This window comes from Elephantulus edwardii, unplaced genomic scaffold (assembly GCF_000299155.1).
Source record: "Elephantulus edwardii isolate Elephantulus edwardi_28Jun2011 unplaced genomic scaffold, EleEdw1.0 scaffold00006, whole genome shotgun sequence".
Taxonomy (NCBI): domain Eukaryota; kingdom Metazoa; phylum Chordata; class Mammalia; order Macroscelidea; family Macroscelididae; genus Elephantulus; species Elephantulus edwardii.
The window spans coordinates 34,044,892-34,061,174 of NW_006399756.1; the positions used below are offsets into that span (position 1 = coordinate 34,044,892).

Here is a 16,283-nt window from a genome sequence, read left to right on the forward strand (position 1 = left end):
AACAACAACAACAACAATCTGATATGTCATTACCAAATACTTTTTCCCAGTCTTTGGCTTCCCTTTTTACCCTGTTGGAGAAGTTTTTGGATGTGCACATTTTGCTTCTAAGAAGTGTTCTGGCTACACTTCCGCCAAGACAGATTTGTTGATTCTTTTGGCAGTCCATGATGGTGTTTTTTAAATTTTGTTTTATTTTTTTGAGAAGGCTAAGCACTTTGCATTTAATATACCATTAAATACACATTTAATAACAATTCTGTCTTGGGCTGAGTTCTCCAAAGCAGCAAAACCTATGAAGCTTGTACCTCTATCTCGTGTTCTGTCTCTCTGTCTCTCTCTCTCAGTTTATATAGATAGTTATAGTCCACGATATGTTTAATATTCTTCTACGTCACACTGCAAAGGTGTCAGTCCTTTGGACTTCCTTATTCAATGTGCTTCTTTTCACATGCATGTTAGGTGGTGGAAAATACCATGGCTTAAGTCAGGTGCACCTTACTCCTCAAGGTGACTTCCTTCTTCTTTACTACTTTAAAGATGTTCTTTACAGAGGATTTTCTTGGTGTAATACATATTTTGATGTATTGACTCTTGCTTCTGGAGAGAGCCTCTGCCTTTGGATTGGCAGCACAATTCCATAAAGACTATGCAACCAGAGCTGCCTAGACAGGGTAGGGATAACTTCAGGGTTGGTGTGATGCTGTTGTTAAAGCAAGTTGTGTTGGTTTGTCAGCTAAGTGGATGTTTTTACGGCACTCAGCAGTGATGTTTGCTTTTAATCAGAAGTCATAGCAGATAGCTTGCTTTGAAGAGAAACATTTTCTACGCCAGAGTAACTGATTAAGCTGTAATGATGTTGTAATATATGTCCTTATCAAACAGCAATAGAGTTAGATTTGTTATCTGAGAAAAGAGCTTAGTTTTAATTTTTTTAAACTGTGGTTTGCAGCAAAATAAGCCAGTTACAAAATGACTATTATAAGATGACCAACATAAAAAACTAAGAAAAAGTTTACACACAGAATTAATTTTGGGTACTTACTTGGGACGAGAAGGGAGAGGACACTAAAAACTAATAAATACTAAAGTTGGATGAAGGGCAAGGCTACCTACAAGATGTTGATCAAATATAATAATTATAATTAATGTTATAAAATATATATGAATGATCCTAAGAAATTATAAAACAAATGTATACAAATGATCAAGTGAAAAGCCAAAATAAATCAATCATGGTTTGCCTTTTTAACATTCTTCATATGTGCTATTCAGTGTCATTTGTAATGTTGAATTTCAGCCTTTTTAGTATTTTTCATATTATCATTCATTTAATCTTATGCGCCAAGAGATTATAGCCTTCGGTGTGGATTACATTTCAACATGAAGAAATAATAAAAAAAAAATCTTCATACCTAGACCATTAAGCAACATCCTGATAAACAAAGGAAAGACTGGCATTGTCAAAGCTGTAAGTTTACTTGGTTCCATTGTCAACACCTATGGAAGGAGCAGTTAAGTAATCCATCCACATGTTGCACTGGAAAAATGTGCTGGAAGGATCTCTTTAAAACGCTGAAGAGCAAGGCTACTCCTTTGACCAAGATGTGCCTGACTTAAGCCAGGGTATTTGCCTTTTTTTATGTTTTTACCTAGCTAGTAATAGACAAACCAAGTAGAATCAGGTCCACTGCATCTTCAGATTTTTCTTTGACAAACCATAAGTAGTTTCCTATAAAAACTGTATACATTTTGTGGATCATGAAAATCTTAAAAGAAATGTGAATGAAAGTTTACAAAAGCATACTGATTTTTCATTTAATTATTCATATATATTGTTTTACAGTATTCATTTCAGATGATTGTTGTTGTTGTGTGAATTGGAACTGACCCCTAGATGACTCTCTAGTAGATTTTTAGAGGCAGTGACTTGCAGGGAGACGATTGCCCATCTTTCTCCCACGGAGCAGCTGGTGGATTCCAGCCCCATGCTTTTGCATTGGTAGCACAAATCCTTACTACCTCCCTCAATTGATTGGTGTAATTAATGACAATATTTGATTGACTCCTTATTGTATAGTACCTTTTTCTTCACCCAATTTATGAATTTTTACTCTCCTTTCCCTCTTTTCTCCTCCCTGGTAACCAAAAAATCATGGTATTTCCAGTCACCTCATATGCCTGTGAAAATTGCAAATAGAAAATAGCAAAAGGAATAAATGAGACTGAGGAAGAATTGATACCTTTGAATTTCAAAGAGTATTGAGTCTACTATAGATTACCAAAACAACAAACAAATCTACTTAGGTTAAGTGCAGCCGATCCGGATGCTCCTTAGAAATAAGGAGTCAGTCCTCTTCTCACATACTTTGACTTGTACTCAAGAGGAGATAATTCCTGGAGAAAGACATCATATTTGGTGAAGTGGAGGATCGATGAAGAAGACTGTTAGCGAAATGAATGGACACTGTGAGTGTGGCTGCAGGAGTGAATTTACAGCAGAGACTGCGATGTTGCTTCAGGATCAGGTAATATTTTGTTCTCTTGTACACAGGGTCACTGTGAATCTGGAGCCAACTAGATTAGGTTAGTGGAACCTAACAAAACAGGGAAGTGGAGGGAGGAAAAAAAAAAAGGAAAATGCCCTGCTGGCACAGTAGTTATAGTATTAAGCTGCTAACTGAAAGTTGATTAGAACTGACCAGCCGCTCTGGAGGACAAAGATTTAACTCTGCTTCTTTGAAGATTTACCACCTTAGAAATCCTCTAAGTCCACAGGGCAGTTCCACTCTGTCCTGCATGGTTGCTAGAAGTCTGGAATTGACTTGATGACAATGGATTTGATGTGTTTTGTGGTGTTGTTTTTTTATTTAAGGTTGTATGTGCTGGAAAGAATCTCTGGTGGTACGAGGGTTATGTATTTAGCTGCCAAAGGAAAAGACAATTGGTTTGAACCCATCACCACTCCAGAAAGGTGTGGCAATCTTCACCTGCAAAGGTTTGTCGTGTTAGAAATGCTGTGGACAGTTCTACTGAATTCAGCTCAACTGCAATGGGCTTGGCTGGGTTTGTGTGCCACATATTGTCGTGCTAAATACTTTTTCAATGATTATCTCACTTAATCTTCACAAAAACTCTGTAATAACTATTACTATTTCTATTTTACAGAAAAAGAAAGGGGACCAGAAAATGAAATAATTTTCCCACTGTCACACAGCGAAGAAGTGATGAAGCCAGAATTTGAACGTTTGAACGTGGGTTTGCTAATTTTAGAGTCATGCTCTTCAAAACTGTACTGTATTTCCCCTAATATTGCTAGTTTTATGTAAAAATGGGGTTCACTACCAAAACAGATGAATCTAATTGAATTTTAATGTTTTAAAGTTGAATGTTTCTTCTTTTATAAAACTATGACTTTATTTGAACTGGCAAATCGATGAGGTGCTGGATACCATTAGGAAAGGAGGAAAATTTTATTTTATTTTTATTGTATTATTTTTACGTGTACCGTCAAATCAGATCTGACTGGTAAAGGAGGAGATTGCCCCATCCTTCTCTAGCAGAGCATCTGGTGGATTTGAACCGCATACCTCTGGGATTGCAGTGCAGTGTCTTGCATCTGGTGGATTTGAACCGCATACCTCTGGGATTGCAGTGCAGTGTCTTGCCACTAGGCCACCAGAGCTCGGAAAATTTGTTCTTTGAGTAAAGGGCAAAATAGGAGGGATAGAGAGCCTGGATTTTCTAAAACTACGTGGTTCAATGAAAAAATTCACTAGTACAAATTTATGGAATTTCGTGGGTTTTTTTATGTATCAATAAAAAAAATTGTTAGCCACAAAACTAAAGGTAATTTTGCTATGACACCTTTATTGAATTTTGTTTCTCTAGATTGAAACTTAACATCAAGAAGACAAAGATTCTCACCACTGGGCCAATTGGCAGCACCATGATGGATGGAGAAGAGATTCAGGTTGTTAACAATTACAGCTTGCTCCCCTCCACAATCAACACTCTTAACTCTGAGCAGTCAGAAAATAAGAAAACGAACTGCATTTTGAAAATCTGCTGTCAGGGACCTCTCCAGAGTATGGAGAAGCAGCGATGTTTGTCTAGAAACCCAGGTGCACCAGATCAAGGCCATGGTCTTTGCAGTTACTTGCTATGCATCAGAAAGCTGATCAATGACTAATGATGACAAAGTTTCTCCTTGGAGGCTACGGTTTTGAAGCCTGTCTCACATACTTTGGACACATGGCCAGGAAGGACCTGTCTTTGGAGAAGGACATGATGCTCGGAAGAGTGGAGGGACAGCTCAGGAGAGGAAGACCCTGCATGAGGTGGATTGACAAAGTAACTGGGGCTAGGTGTCTTAAAGTCAGTGAGATTGGCTCAGGATAGGTAGGGTTCAGAGCTGTTGTACATAGGGTTACTATGAGTCACATGTGACTTGATGGCACATAATAACAGCAATATCCAATATTGGTCAACACAATATCACTGACAAAAAAGAAGACATAGTGAGGTACAGAAGGATTAGTGGAAGTCAAAATTATAGACAGGAAGTGGGAAGAATGTAATTATACTGTGGCTATTAAAATGAATGTTACTGGGAGGTTGGAAATGATATTTGTTTATTATTTTGTTAAAAAAGAATAAATGGCCACTACTTGTCAGACAAGAAGGCCTGGTAGTGCAGTGGTTAAGTACTTGACTGCTGACTCAAAGGTCATTGATTTGACTCCACGGGTTGTTCCAAGGAGGGAAATGTGGCAGTTTGCATCTGTAAAGATTTCCCTTTACCTTAGAGGTACTTTGCATTAGTCTCACAATCTCCACCATGCTCAATGCCCATTATTGCAGTCATTTTTCTAATTGATTTTGTTGAGGATCTTCTCTTTCTCTGACCTTCTACTTTTCCAGTCATGTCTATTTCCAAGGACTGACAACATGTCTGAAGTATGTGAGATGAAATTTCCTCTAAGGAGCCTGCCTTGCCTCTGAGGAGTGCCCTTGTGGCACTTTTTGCAACACAAATTAGTTTGTCCTTTTGGCAGTCCATAATATATTCCATACTCTTCACCATCACAATTAAAAACTATCAATTGTTCTTTGGTTTTCTTTTGTTTCAGCTTTACAGTATATGAAGCAACAGTAAGTATCACAGCTTGAGTCAGGTACATTGTACTCTTTAAACTGACATCCTCGCTTTTTAGTTCTGGAGAGAAGTTCTTGACAACAGATTTTTCCAATGCAGCATGCTTTTGATTTCTTGTCTTTTGACTGCTGAAAACATGTGTGTTGGTTATAGATCCAAGTAGAGTGAAATCTTTGGCAACTTCAATATTTTCTTCATTTATCATCATGTCCAGTGGTGAGAGTTTTTGTTACATTGAGGGGTAAGCTACACTGAAAATTGTGGTCTTCTGTTCCCTCATAGCAACAAGGTTGTGACATCTACATACCACGAATTGTTATGAACCTTCTCCCAACTTGTCGATGAGTTCTTCTACATGTATTTCAGCTTACAGACTGAAAAATATTGTGAAAAGATACAATAATGATACACACCTTTCCTGGTTTAAAACCATGGAGCCCTTGTTCTGTTCAAACAGCTCCCTCTTGGTATGCATAGGTTCTGCATGGATACTCTTAAGAATTCTGGAATTTTTAACTCTTATCAATGTTATCCACAATTTGTTGAGATCCAAATAGTCAAATACCTTTGCAGTCAATAAAGCAGAGATAATTTTTCTGGCAGTTTCTGCCTTTAGTGACAATCTGTTTGACATCTGCAATAATATCTTTAACTCCATATCATATTCTGAGCCTGGCTTCAATTTCTGGAAGTTGATGTACTGCTCCAATCAGCTTTGAATGTTTTTCAAAAATATACTTCTATGTGATAATTATATTCTTTAATAATTTCAACACTATTGAATCACTTTTCTTTGGATACTTCACACAGATATAGATCTCTTCCAGGAAGTTGTCCAGGTGTCTCTCTTCCAAATTTCTTGGGATAGACAAGGCAACCCTTACCTTGAGATTTAGAATTTAATCTAAATGTGGGTGCGAGCTGAAGGGGAAATTAAAATGAGAAACTACATTTCCCAGAAGACATTGGGGCCTAATCGTCCTTTCCTTTCCGCCATGTCTGGGCACCACCAATGGGAGTTAGCTATTTGAATAAACCAATAATATCATGAAGTTGTGCTGGTTGAGGCGGGGCGGCAAGTCATCCAATAGTTTGGAAGAGAGGGAAGCATTTTAGCCAATCCAGTCGCACGGGGGCGGGGCCCGAGATGGGGCGGAGAAAGATTTGCTGACTAAGATGGCGATGGAGGCGCAGAGTGAAGGGGAGGTGCCAGCCTGCGAGCCGGGCCGGAGGTGAGCCGAGTATTTAGTCTAGTTGCCTGGGAGACAAGCCTGTGGGCTGGTTGGACTGCCGCCCGGTCTCTTGGTCACCGTGACCCATCGCGGCCAGGCTTGGTTGTTCCTAAGCCCGCTCTACGGCTTGAACCGTCGCGCTTACGGGAGCCCGCAGCGCGGTGGTCGGTTCTGCCTCGCCCCGGTCTGACCCAGGTCGGAGGAGACCCGCCCGCGGTGGTGGCTGCCCGCCTGTCTGAGCCCACTTGCTCCCCTCTTTTGCGCCCAGATGTGTCTTGATGGTGTGGAAACTGAAGCTACGAGCTGTTCAGCGAATTGTCAGTGTCACACCGCACACTGAGTGGGAATGCTCAGTGTCCTTTAATCTCTGGATGCTCTTAAATCCATGCCAGGATTTGAGTGTCAAATTGAGAATGGGCTTGGGGCTTCCTCATCACGTGGGAACTTTGTTCTCTTCTGCAGCAGCTTCAGTTTCTTCCTCTGTACAGTGGATGTGATGCCTATCCCTGAAAATGTCGGGATTAAATGAGATTATCTGCACCTTGCTTCTGGCATCCGTAAACCCGATGTTGTAGAGTCGATTCTGACACAGCGAGACCCTAAAGGACAGAGTAGAACATCATAGGACGTCAAAAGCTGTAATTTTTACGGAAGCCGACTACCTCCCCCTTTTTCAATTACCATTGCACCTAGAACAGAGCCTTATATACAGTGACCAGTTAAAGAACATATCAGAGAGGTCTGTAATACGGAAAATGATATTGTGGGTACACAGCGTTTTCTTTTACTAGAAATACTTTTTAGATCGTTTTGTCTACCTTGCTATTGTACTTGTCCAGACAGACACTTTTTTCTGTTTGTTTTTAATTCATCAGTGAATCTTGGTCCCATTTGTAATGAATAAATGACACGAGTTTGAGGATTCTTGGTTTTGGGGCAGCACTGGGCTCCTTCCTGAGCAGGTGTAAGTTGTTGGATGTTATTTCATGTTTCATTTAAAAATTTCCGCACTTGGAGCTCTGGCCTTACATGGCTGGCGGCTTTTAGTAGGAAACTATTGAGTTTGATTGATAAATTAGATCATCCTCCTTTTCTCTGAAGTTCCGTATGAAGACAAGTGACATACTGTTCAGTAGCAGTATTTTGAATTGCTTTTAAGGAAGTTGAGTTCAACTTCCATGTGAATTCAAATTTTGAGTGAGACCATCAGTTACACGAACAAACGCTTCCGATGGTTGCAAGCTATCTTCATTTCCAGAGGTATGAAAAAGTTCGATTTTGCCACTGTTCCTGTTGCTTTTACGGAGGAATGGGTATTCTGAGGTTCTTCCCCTGCTATTTTGTTTTTTTCTTAATTTTTTTCTTTTTAAATTTTTATTATTATTGTGTGTGTGTGTGTCTGTGTATCGTCGGATCTGATCTGACTGGTACCGGAGGAGATTGTCCCTCCTTTCCCTGCAGAGCATCTGGTGGATTCGAACCTTGCGGCTCTGGGATTGCAGTGCAGCTTCTTGCCACTAGGCCACCAGAGCTTCCCTCCGCTGCTATTTTGGAAGTCAGAACTTTTGTGTTCTTTATGTTAATCTGCTTCTGCCAGGACCAGCTGTTCTTGCTTACACATTCATGGACTTTTCTTGCTGTTGGTTTTCCTCACATTATTGATGATTGTTTGTTTACATCATGAAGATTTTTGCCTAGATCCTCGATTGGGGTTTCTGCGTTCGCTGTGTGTGGAGCTCTGATGGGACAGGTAGCTGGGCAGGATTTTCTACTTCTAGGAATCTTAACCTTGATAGGACTGACTAGAGGCTCTGAAAAGTTCAAGTAGGAAATCTTCATTTCAGAGGGAGCAGGCAGGCAAGTCTGATGGACTTCCAACAATTGAAAGAAAGGAAAAATTTATTCTGTAAAATTCTGTAAAAATTTAATGTATTCCACTTGTGAGTGGAACTTCTGTCCCCCCTCTCTACTGCCCCGAACACCGTTTCTGTTGTTGTTAGATACCCTGGAGTCAGCTCTGACTTATAGTGACCCTGTGGTCACAGGATGGCCAGTCCTGTACCATCTCCACAATTTCTGCTGTTGCAGTTGCTGTGTCAGTCCATCTCCTTGAGGGTGGTCCTCTCCTTTGCTGACCCTCCACTTTTCCAAGCATGATGGCTTTTCCTAAGGACTGGACCTTCCTGACAGTATGCTCAAAGTGAGATGAAGTCTCACCATTCTTGAGTTCAAAAAGCACTCAGGCAGCACTTCCACCAAGATAAATTTGTTTTAGACAATCCCTGATCAAAACAAAATATATTGAGTATGTTCTGCCAAAAACACAGTTCTAAGACATTTATTTTTCTGTCTTCCTTATTCATTGCCAAATTTTCATAGGCATGCAAAGTAATTGAAAAGACCATGGCTTGGGTCAGATGTCCCTTAGTCTTTAAGGTGATCTCTCTCCCTGTTAGCACTTTGAAGAGGTCCTTGGCAGCAAATTCACTTAATGCTGTGTTTGATTTCTTGACTGCTGCTTCTTTTATAAGTATTGATTGTCAACCTAGTTAAAACTTGAATCTTTTCCTCCGTTTGTTATGATGTTGTTTACTGGTCTAGTTGTGAGGCTTTTAATTTTATGTTGAGGTGTAATCTGTACTGAAGGCTATAATCTTTGGTCTTCTTTAGTAAGTGCTTCAAATCTTCTTTTTCAGCAAACAAGATTGTTACCTGCATAATGCCTGTTGTTTGAATCTTCCTCCAGTCCTGATGCCACATTCTTCTTTTTGCTCCCCTATCCCCACCCCTTTTTTTTGGTCTGGTTATTTGAGATGATTTAGAAATAATGGTTCGTTTCTCACTCTGCTTTGGCATTATTTTTAGTCCTAAGATTTTCACCCCTGCTGGTGTTTGCACTCTGTTTAGAGCAACCTTTCGCTCTAAAAAATTATATTAGAAATATATGTATGTGTATGTTTATATCCATATGAAACATTTACCCTTATTCAGTACATCTATACAGTAGAAAATTTTCTTGTCTCTTTTCCACTAACATTTTTTGTTTGTTTGTTAACAATGCACTAACTTAATGAGACTGGTCTGTTAGGTAGTTGTGCTGTTAACCCAAAGGCTGTGCCTCTCTGACTGTTTGAATCCACAAGCCAGTTCCTCAGGAGAAAGAGACCTCCTATGTTATTTACAGCCTCAGATATCTCGCGGAGGGTCTGCCATGAGTAGGTTCATGGGTCATGACTTGCAGTTGAAAGCACTGCTTTGGAGATCAATCTCTGGAGTGATAACTCTGATGGATGCCCTATATATATGGAGAATAAATAACTCAGATTACTGTCCTGCCGCTCTCTTCCTCTTTTCAAGAAATCTGACAACTCCAAGCCTGGAGTTTTTGGATGTTGTGGTTGTTGTTGTTAAGTGCTGTTGAGTTGGAGATGGCTAATAGCAACCCTATGAATGAAAGACCTGAACACTTAAAAAACTTTAATTGTTGATCCAAGTTCATAGAATTTCTGGAGGCAAGTTATTTTGGAAGTGGATGCCACTCCTGCTTCCCAGCTTGTTTTAATTGGGGAGCTCCACCAAACACTGTCCACCATGGGTAACCATTATCACAGTTGACACATCAGTGTCAAAACTTTGGATACCATCCTATAAAAATGGTTTTCTCTTGAGGTTTTGTATTGTGGATTTGCTTTGCTATATCTAAATGACTTATACTTCCCTCTGCTTTCTATTTCACAGAAAGTTGCGATAGTATGTTAATGTAATATTTTTAAATTTTTAAGTCACTGTCAGAAGTCATTGCCATGGAGTTGGAACTGACTCATAGCTTACCCTCCAGCAGGTTTTCAGAGGCTGTAAATTACAAGAGAGGAGGTGATCCATCCTTATTCTGAGGAGCCCCTCGTGGATTCCAGCCACAGGAGAGGCACTGGCTGTGGTTTAGCTGTGCAACTCCTTATGCATTACACCATCAGGGCTCCATTGGTTAAAAAGACTTCCATTGAGTTCTTTTTTTATGTAGTTCCACTGTCAATAGGATCACAGGATAGAGAAGAGACCAAAAATATGTACTTAAATGGCTATTTTTCCACTGATAATCTCTCAGTTATCCTTTTAAGTGTTTAAAAATACAGATTGGAAGTTTAGTTTTGAGGTAACATTTCTTTACCCAGAAACTTGATAAATATTGGAAATGACCCATAGCTGCCTCTCCAGTGAATTTTCAGAGGCAATAAATCTTACCAGAGGAGATTGCCCAGATTTCTTCCATAGTGGATTCAAACTGTGTGTGTTTACATTGGCAGCAGGAGCTTTGCTGGATTATTGGTAAGGAATTGTGCTGCCAGTCCAATAGTATGCAGTTCAGATCCACTGCAATAATGTTTGAAGACTAAGTAAGGTAGACCTGATTCAGACCATGGTCTTTTCTTGAGAGCTGGACAATGAAGAAGGATGACAAAAGAATTGATTGATGTCTTTGAGCTGTGGTGTTAGAGAAAGAATACTGAATAGCTCACGTACTGCCAAAAGAACAAACAGCTGTATCTTGGAAAAAATGCAGTCAGAATGTTCCTTGGAGGTAAAGTTGAGGAAGCTGTTTCACATATTTTAGACAGGTTACTGTTGTTGTTATGTGCCGTCGAGTTGCTTGCGACTCATAGCGACCCTATGTACAACAGCTCTAAACTCTGCTTTGTCCTGTGCCAATCTCATTTTCTCTGGCACACTCATCCTGATTATCTCAGTCACCCAATCAGTCCATCTCCCAGAGGGCCTTCTCCTCCTGCACCTGCCCTCCACCCTCCCAAGCATGATGTCCTTCTCCAAGGACCAGTCTCTCCTTACAACATGACTAGAGTATGTCAGAGACGAAGCCTCAGAATCCTTGCCTCCAAGGAGCAGCCCGGTTTAATCTTCTCCAGGATGAATCTGTTTGTTTTCTTAGCAGTCCATGGCACTCTCAGTCAGCACTCTTCTCCAACACCACAGCTCAAAAGCATCAATTCTCCTTCTTTCCTCCCTGGTCATTGTCCAGCTCCCTGACACATAACAAGTGATTGCAAAGACCATGGCCTGTATCAGACGCACCTTAGTCTCCAGAGACACACTGTTGCTCTTGAGTACTTTAGAGAAGTCCCTAACAGCAGACCTTCCCATCGCAATACGTCTTTTAATTTCCTGGCTGCTGGTGCCAAGAGTGTTGATAGTGGAGCCAAGCAGACTAAAGCTGTGAACAATCTCAATCTCTTCACCATCCATCCTGATGCTGCCAATTGGTCCAGTGGTGAGAATCTTTGACATTGAGCCTCAATCCATATTGAAGGCTGCAGTCCCTGACCCTCAGCAGCAAGTGCTTCAGGTCCTCCTCAGTTTCAGCAAGCAGGGTTGTGTCATCTGCATAACACAGATTGTTGATAGCTCTTCCACCAATCCTGACACCACATTTCTCCTCATAGAGCCCAGCCTCCGGGATGATCTGTTCTGCATACAGGTTGTAAAGGTATGGAGACAGGACACATCCCTGGTGTATGCCCTTCCTAATTTTGAACCATGCAGTGCTTCCTTGCTCTGTTCTGTCATGGGAAGCTTAGAAGGGCAGAAGGCAGGTGAAAGACAAGAGTTTGCCCCTCCTTCCCCAGCAAAGCATCTGGTGGATTTGAACCGTGCACCTTCAGGATTGCAGTGCAGCTTCTTGCCACTAGGCCACCAGTGCTCCCTGTGCTGTTCGTATAGGTTGGCAGAGCAAAGAATTATGTTGGTAATTAAGGTCCACATAGCTATAAATGATTTTGGTAGTAGGTAGGGTGAAAAATGATTAGCTAATGTTTGCTAATATAGGCCTTTAAAACATCCACTTTTTTTTTTCTTTTGTCTTGAAAAATGTCAAGGAAAATTGCTGGCTGGTCCCGAGAGTGGCAGGATTTTTAATTGTTGTAATTCCAAAACCTGTTTTATCCATGAGGAATCTATGGTGGTGGAGTATGCAGGGAGTTGCTCTGTTGACCCAAGGGCTCAAATCCACCGCCAGCAGCCCCCCGGGAGAAAATAGACAGTGAGCTGTGAGCCAGTTCTGACTCAACAGCACTGAGTGAGTGAGTCTATTTATCATTTGGGCTGGGGAAAATGGCTCTATCCAGGCTCACAAGAAACTAATTAGTAAGCTAAGTGCAAATTTGGTACTTTATATAAAGAATATTTTTGGTTTTATGTGCTGTTGAGTCATTTCTGAATCATAGTGATATTGGACAGTAGAATTGCTTCATAAGGTTTCCTGAAATGTAATCTTTACAGGAGAAGGCCAGATCTTGTCTCCTGCAGATATGCTGGTTGGTTTGAACCTGTAGTCTTTTTTTTTTTAGTAGCTGAGCACCCACTGCTGTACCATCCGGGCTTTGGCTCCTTATGGAGAGTACATTCTCTGTGTGTGTGTGTGTGTGAGAGAGAGAGAGACAGAGAGAAAGAGAGATACAGCAAGCCTGTGTGAAAGCAGTGCTCCAGCACTGTTTATCCGTGGAGAGACCTATTACAATTGATTAGATTATGGCTTTCTTTGTTATCAGCACTTCCTCCCTGAAGATTCCCTCAGGTCACCTTGAATGAACTCCCTGAGCTGCGGTTTTATTCATCCATCTCTTTAAGATGAGTTGTATCTACAGATGCCACAGCCTGTCTCTTTGTTTTGTTTTGTTAGTTTTACATGCAGTATCATCCAAAGTTCAATCAAGAGATAGAAACTAAACAGTAATTTGAACAAAAAACATTTGATGAGAGTCTATATCCCCTATCCTATATACCAGGGGATGGAGTAACAAAGGATTGACTAATAAGAAATCTGTAAAGAGTGCTCCATCCTGAAGATGCCCTGGTTTCCCAGATTCCATGTGGAGCCCTGCATCATGGGGTATAGCAGTGGGAGCAGTGCTGAATCAGAACTGCCTGCCTGCCTGCCTGTATGGGGTGCAGGGGGACCTCTGGAGGTACATACAGCTCTTACCCCTGCTGGTCACTTGATGATGCTTCTGGGGCGTGGGCCCTTGGTTCAGTAAATAGATTCTTACTGGGGGGAAGAAAATTCTGTCAAGAATAGAAATAATAGATATAAGAAACTGCTCAAACCTTAGGGTTGAGTTCAAATGTATAGAGAAAAGAGGCTTGAGGGCAGTTATCTAGAGTTTGACCATAACTCACAGAATGCAGAAAAGTTGTGTTTGTGGAACCTGCCAGAAATTCACTTTATGAAATGTGCCAGAAACTCACCTTTTATGGTTGGAAAGCTATCATGAGGAAGTGCTTCACTGGGGAAGCCGTGTGCTGCCGGGCCCTCTGAGGCTTATCCGCCCGTGCTGGAGAAGATGCCGATGCTGAAGGCCTGGTGGTGGAGAAGCCATGCGTGTGGTGCACTCACTCCAGGAGCTCGGTGTTAACGCCGGGAAGTTACACCTGCTGCAGGAACATGCCTATGGGGGCACCTTGGAGCCAGGGAGGGAAACTGCTTAAAGTTCTTATTAGGTGGTAAAAGAAAAATGCTTCAAAGGCTCTGACTTGTGTTTGCAGAGTAAGCAGTGAAAAGGGAGAGGCAGTGAAGATGAAAGGCATTAAATTGATAGTTGGCACATTCTTTATATTAACTAACTAGGAGACAGTGGGTTTGAGCTTCCAGCTTTGCCTCCCTGTCTGGGAGAATGTGGCGACGTCTGTAGCAGAAGAATAGGATCGCGAGTGAGACGAGTTCCAGCGTTTTCCTTGGTTCTGAGAAATTAACGGAGCCCTGGTGGCCCAGTGGCAAGAAGCTGTCCTGCAATCCTGAAGGCATTTGGTTCGAATTCCACCAGCTGCTCCATAGGAGCAGGATGGGTAATCTCCTCCGTGCGTTTAACTGTCTCTGAAAACCAGCCGGAGGGTCAGCTATGGGTTGGTTCTGACTCACAACAGTGGCAACACTCATCAGGAATCACTTGATTTCCAAATTGTATGCCTCTCTTTTTCTGGCATTTTCGGAGCATGGGTTGGGTGTAGGCTTTGACTGAGTGAGGAAGGTAGAGACAAATCAGAGTTCATGAAGGTGATTGGTAGACACATTGTTGTTGTCACACTTCTTTGCTTACAAGCCAGTAAAATTTTGTGTTGTTTTGTTATTTCCCCCTCAGTTATACCAGTATATTTTGAGCAAGTTACTCTCATCTTTTATATTTTCCTATTTTTTTTAAACAGAATTTTTATTTTTTACTGGTTTACTTACAAAGTTTGTATACATAGTTTTTCACACCAGATCTTTCCAATTTCCTTTACCCACCCTTCTCTCCATCCATCAGATTGTGCGACCCTATGATTAACTCCCTCCCGCCCATCTTCACCCCTCTGCTTCCTCTCTTCTCCCGTTGGATCCTCACACACATTCTAAAATAATGCCTTTATACAATATTGTCCTTATAGGAGTTAGTTCACTTAGCATAATGCTCTCCAGTCCTTCCCAAGTTAGGTAGTGATTTACTAAGTCATTGCTTCTGCATGCTGCGTAGTATTCTGTCATGTGATGTACCACAGTTTCTCAGTCCATTCGATTGTGGTTGGACATTTGGGCGGTTTTCATGTTCCTTTCCTATTGTTTTATGTCAGCTTACTGATACATAGTTCTGTAAGTTTTAATGATATTTGTAATCATCCCTCTTATACATGTAAGTTAAAGGACTTTCCTATCTAGGTCTAATGCAAACAAATGTATTTTTTTATCTTGTACTGCATGTTAATCTTTTGAGTAAAGACAGTTTTTAGTTATAGCCTTGCTGTAACAGTATTTAGCTATAATTATGAGCACACTACGCTCTTGAGTTTAGATTTAAGATCTGCATCAGTTACTTAGCAGAGCATAAAAACTAAGCTTGGAATCTTTATTATTTGTTTTAAAAATACCAAAACCAAAACTTTTGAGTAAGTAGAACAGTGAGATTGCTGAGATAAATTGAGCTGAAGAACTAAAGGCTGCAAGCTCGTGTGTGTGTGTGTGTGTGTGTGTGTGTGTGTGTTGTGATTGGTGGATTTGTCTGAACAGATGTTCACATTTGTAAGAAAGACCAAGACTTGCACTGAACAACTAAGAAGCATTGGAAAAGTGGTATTAAAGGAGAAACAAAAACAAAACCAGAAGCTATAAAGAAGATTTGTGACCAGCACAGGCTGCCAGTATCAGCCAGAGGGCAAGACTTGGAGGTCGTGGTTACTTTGAACCTAGCAAGAAGTGATCCTGGAGGGGAGAGAGAGACTGACTGTCTCAAGGAGGGGAAAAAAGTTAAAACATTGCAATTGGGTGGATTCCAACTCCTGTAGCCTCCCATCAGGTCTCCCAAGCTGTAAGCCTTTACCCGAGGAGACTATTCATCTCCCCTTCAAATGGCTGGTGGATTTGAACCATGATCTGTTGGATAGCAGCCCAACACACTAAGTGCTGTGCCACCAGGGCTGCTTCATCTCGAGAAAGGGGCTGAAAACAAAAATTACCAAACCCATTACCATTAAGTCAGTTCTGTTTGGTTCATGGTGATCCCTCATCTATGGGTGTACCTTTTAGTGGGGGAGACTACCCCATGTTTCCAACTTGTGTGGTTAGTGGGTTCAAACCACCAACATTTGGATTACCAACCCATCACTTAACCAGTGACAGAAGGAGGGTAAAGAGGCAGAATACCCAAAATGGAAACTGCCCTGAGAGTGAAGCTAAGGAAGAGGAAGGTTTAGGTGAAAATAGTAAACAGCTTTGTACATCTGTATTTGTTAGGGTTCTTTGGGTTTATGCAGTAGAAATTTAAAAGTAAGCAAAAAGCGATATTATGGATTGGCTCAGGAAACAGAAGAATCTAGTGGATAGATTAAGCATTGCTGAAGCTATATTCAGAATC

General features: G+C 41.0%; 1 protein-coding gene across 1 annotated transcript in view; it reads left to right on the plus strand.

Moving 5' to 3' along the window:
- Positions 1-6,330: 6,330 nt before the first annotated feature.
- Positions 6,331-16,283, plus strand: part of ARHGAP19 (Rho GTPase activating protein 19) — a 106,402-nt gene continuing 96,449 nt past the window's right edge. Inside the window, exon 1 of the mRNA XM_006880204.1 lies at positions 6,331-6,390. Within this exon, the coding sequence (XP_006880266.1) occupies positions 6,335-6,390 (56 nt within the window). The 5' untranslated portion in view covers positions 6,331-6,334. The remainder of the gene's footprint in view (positions 6,391-16,283) is intronic.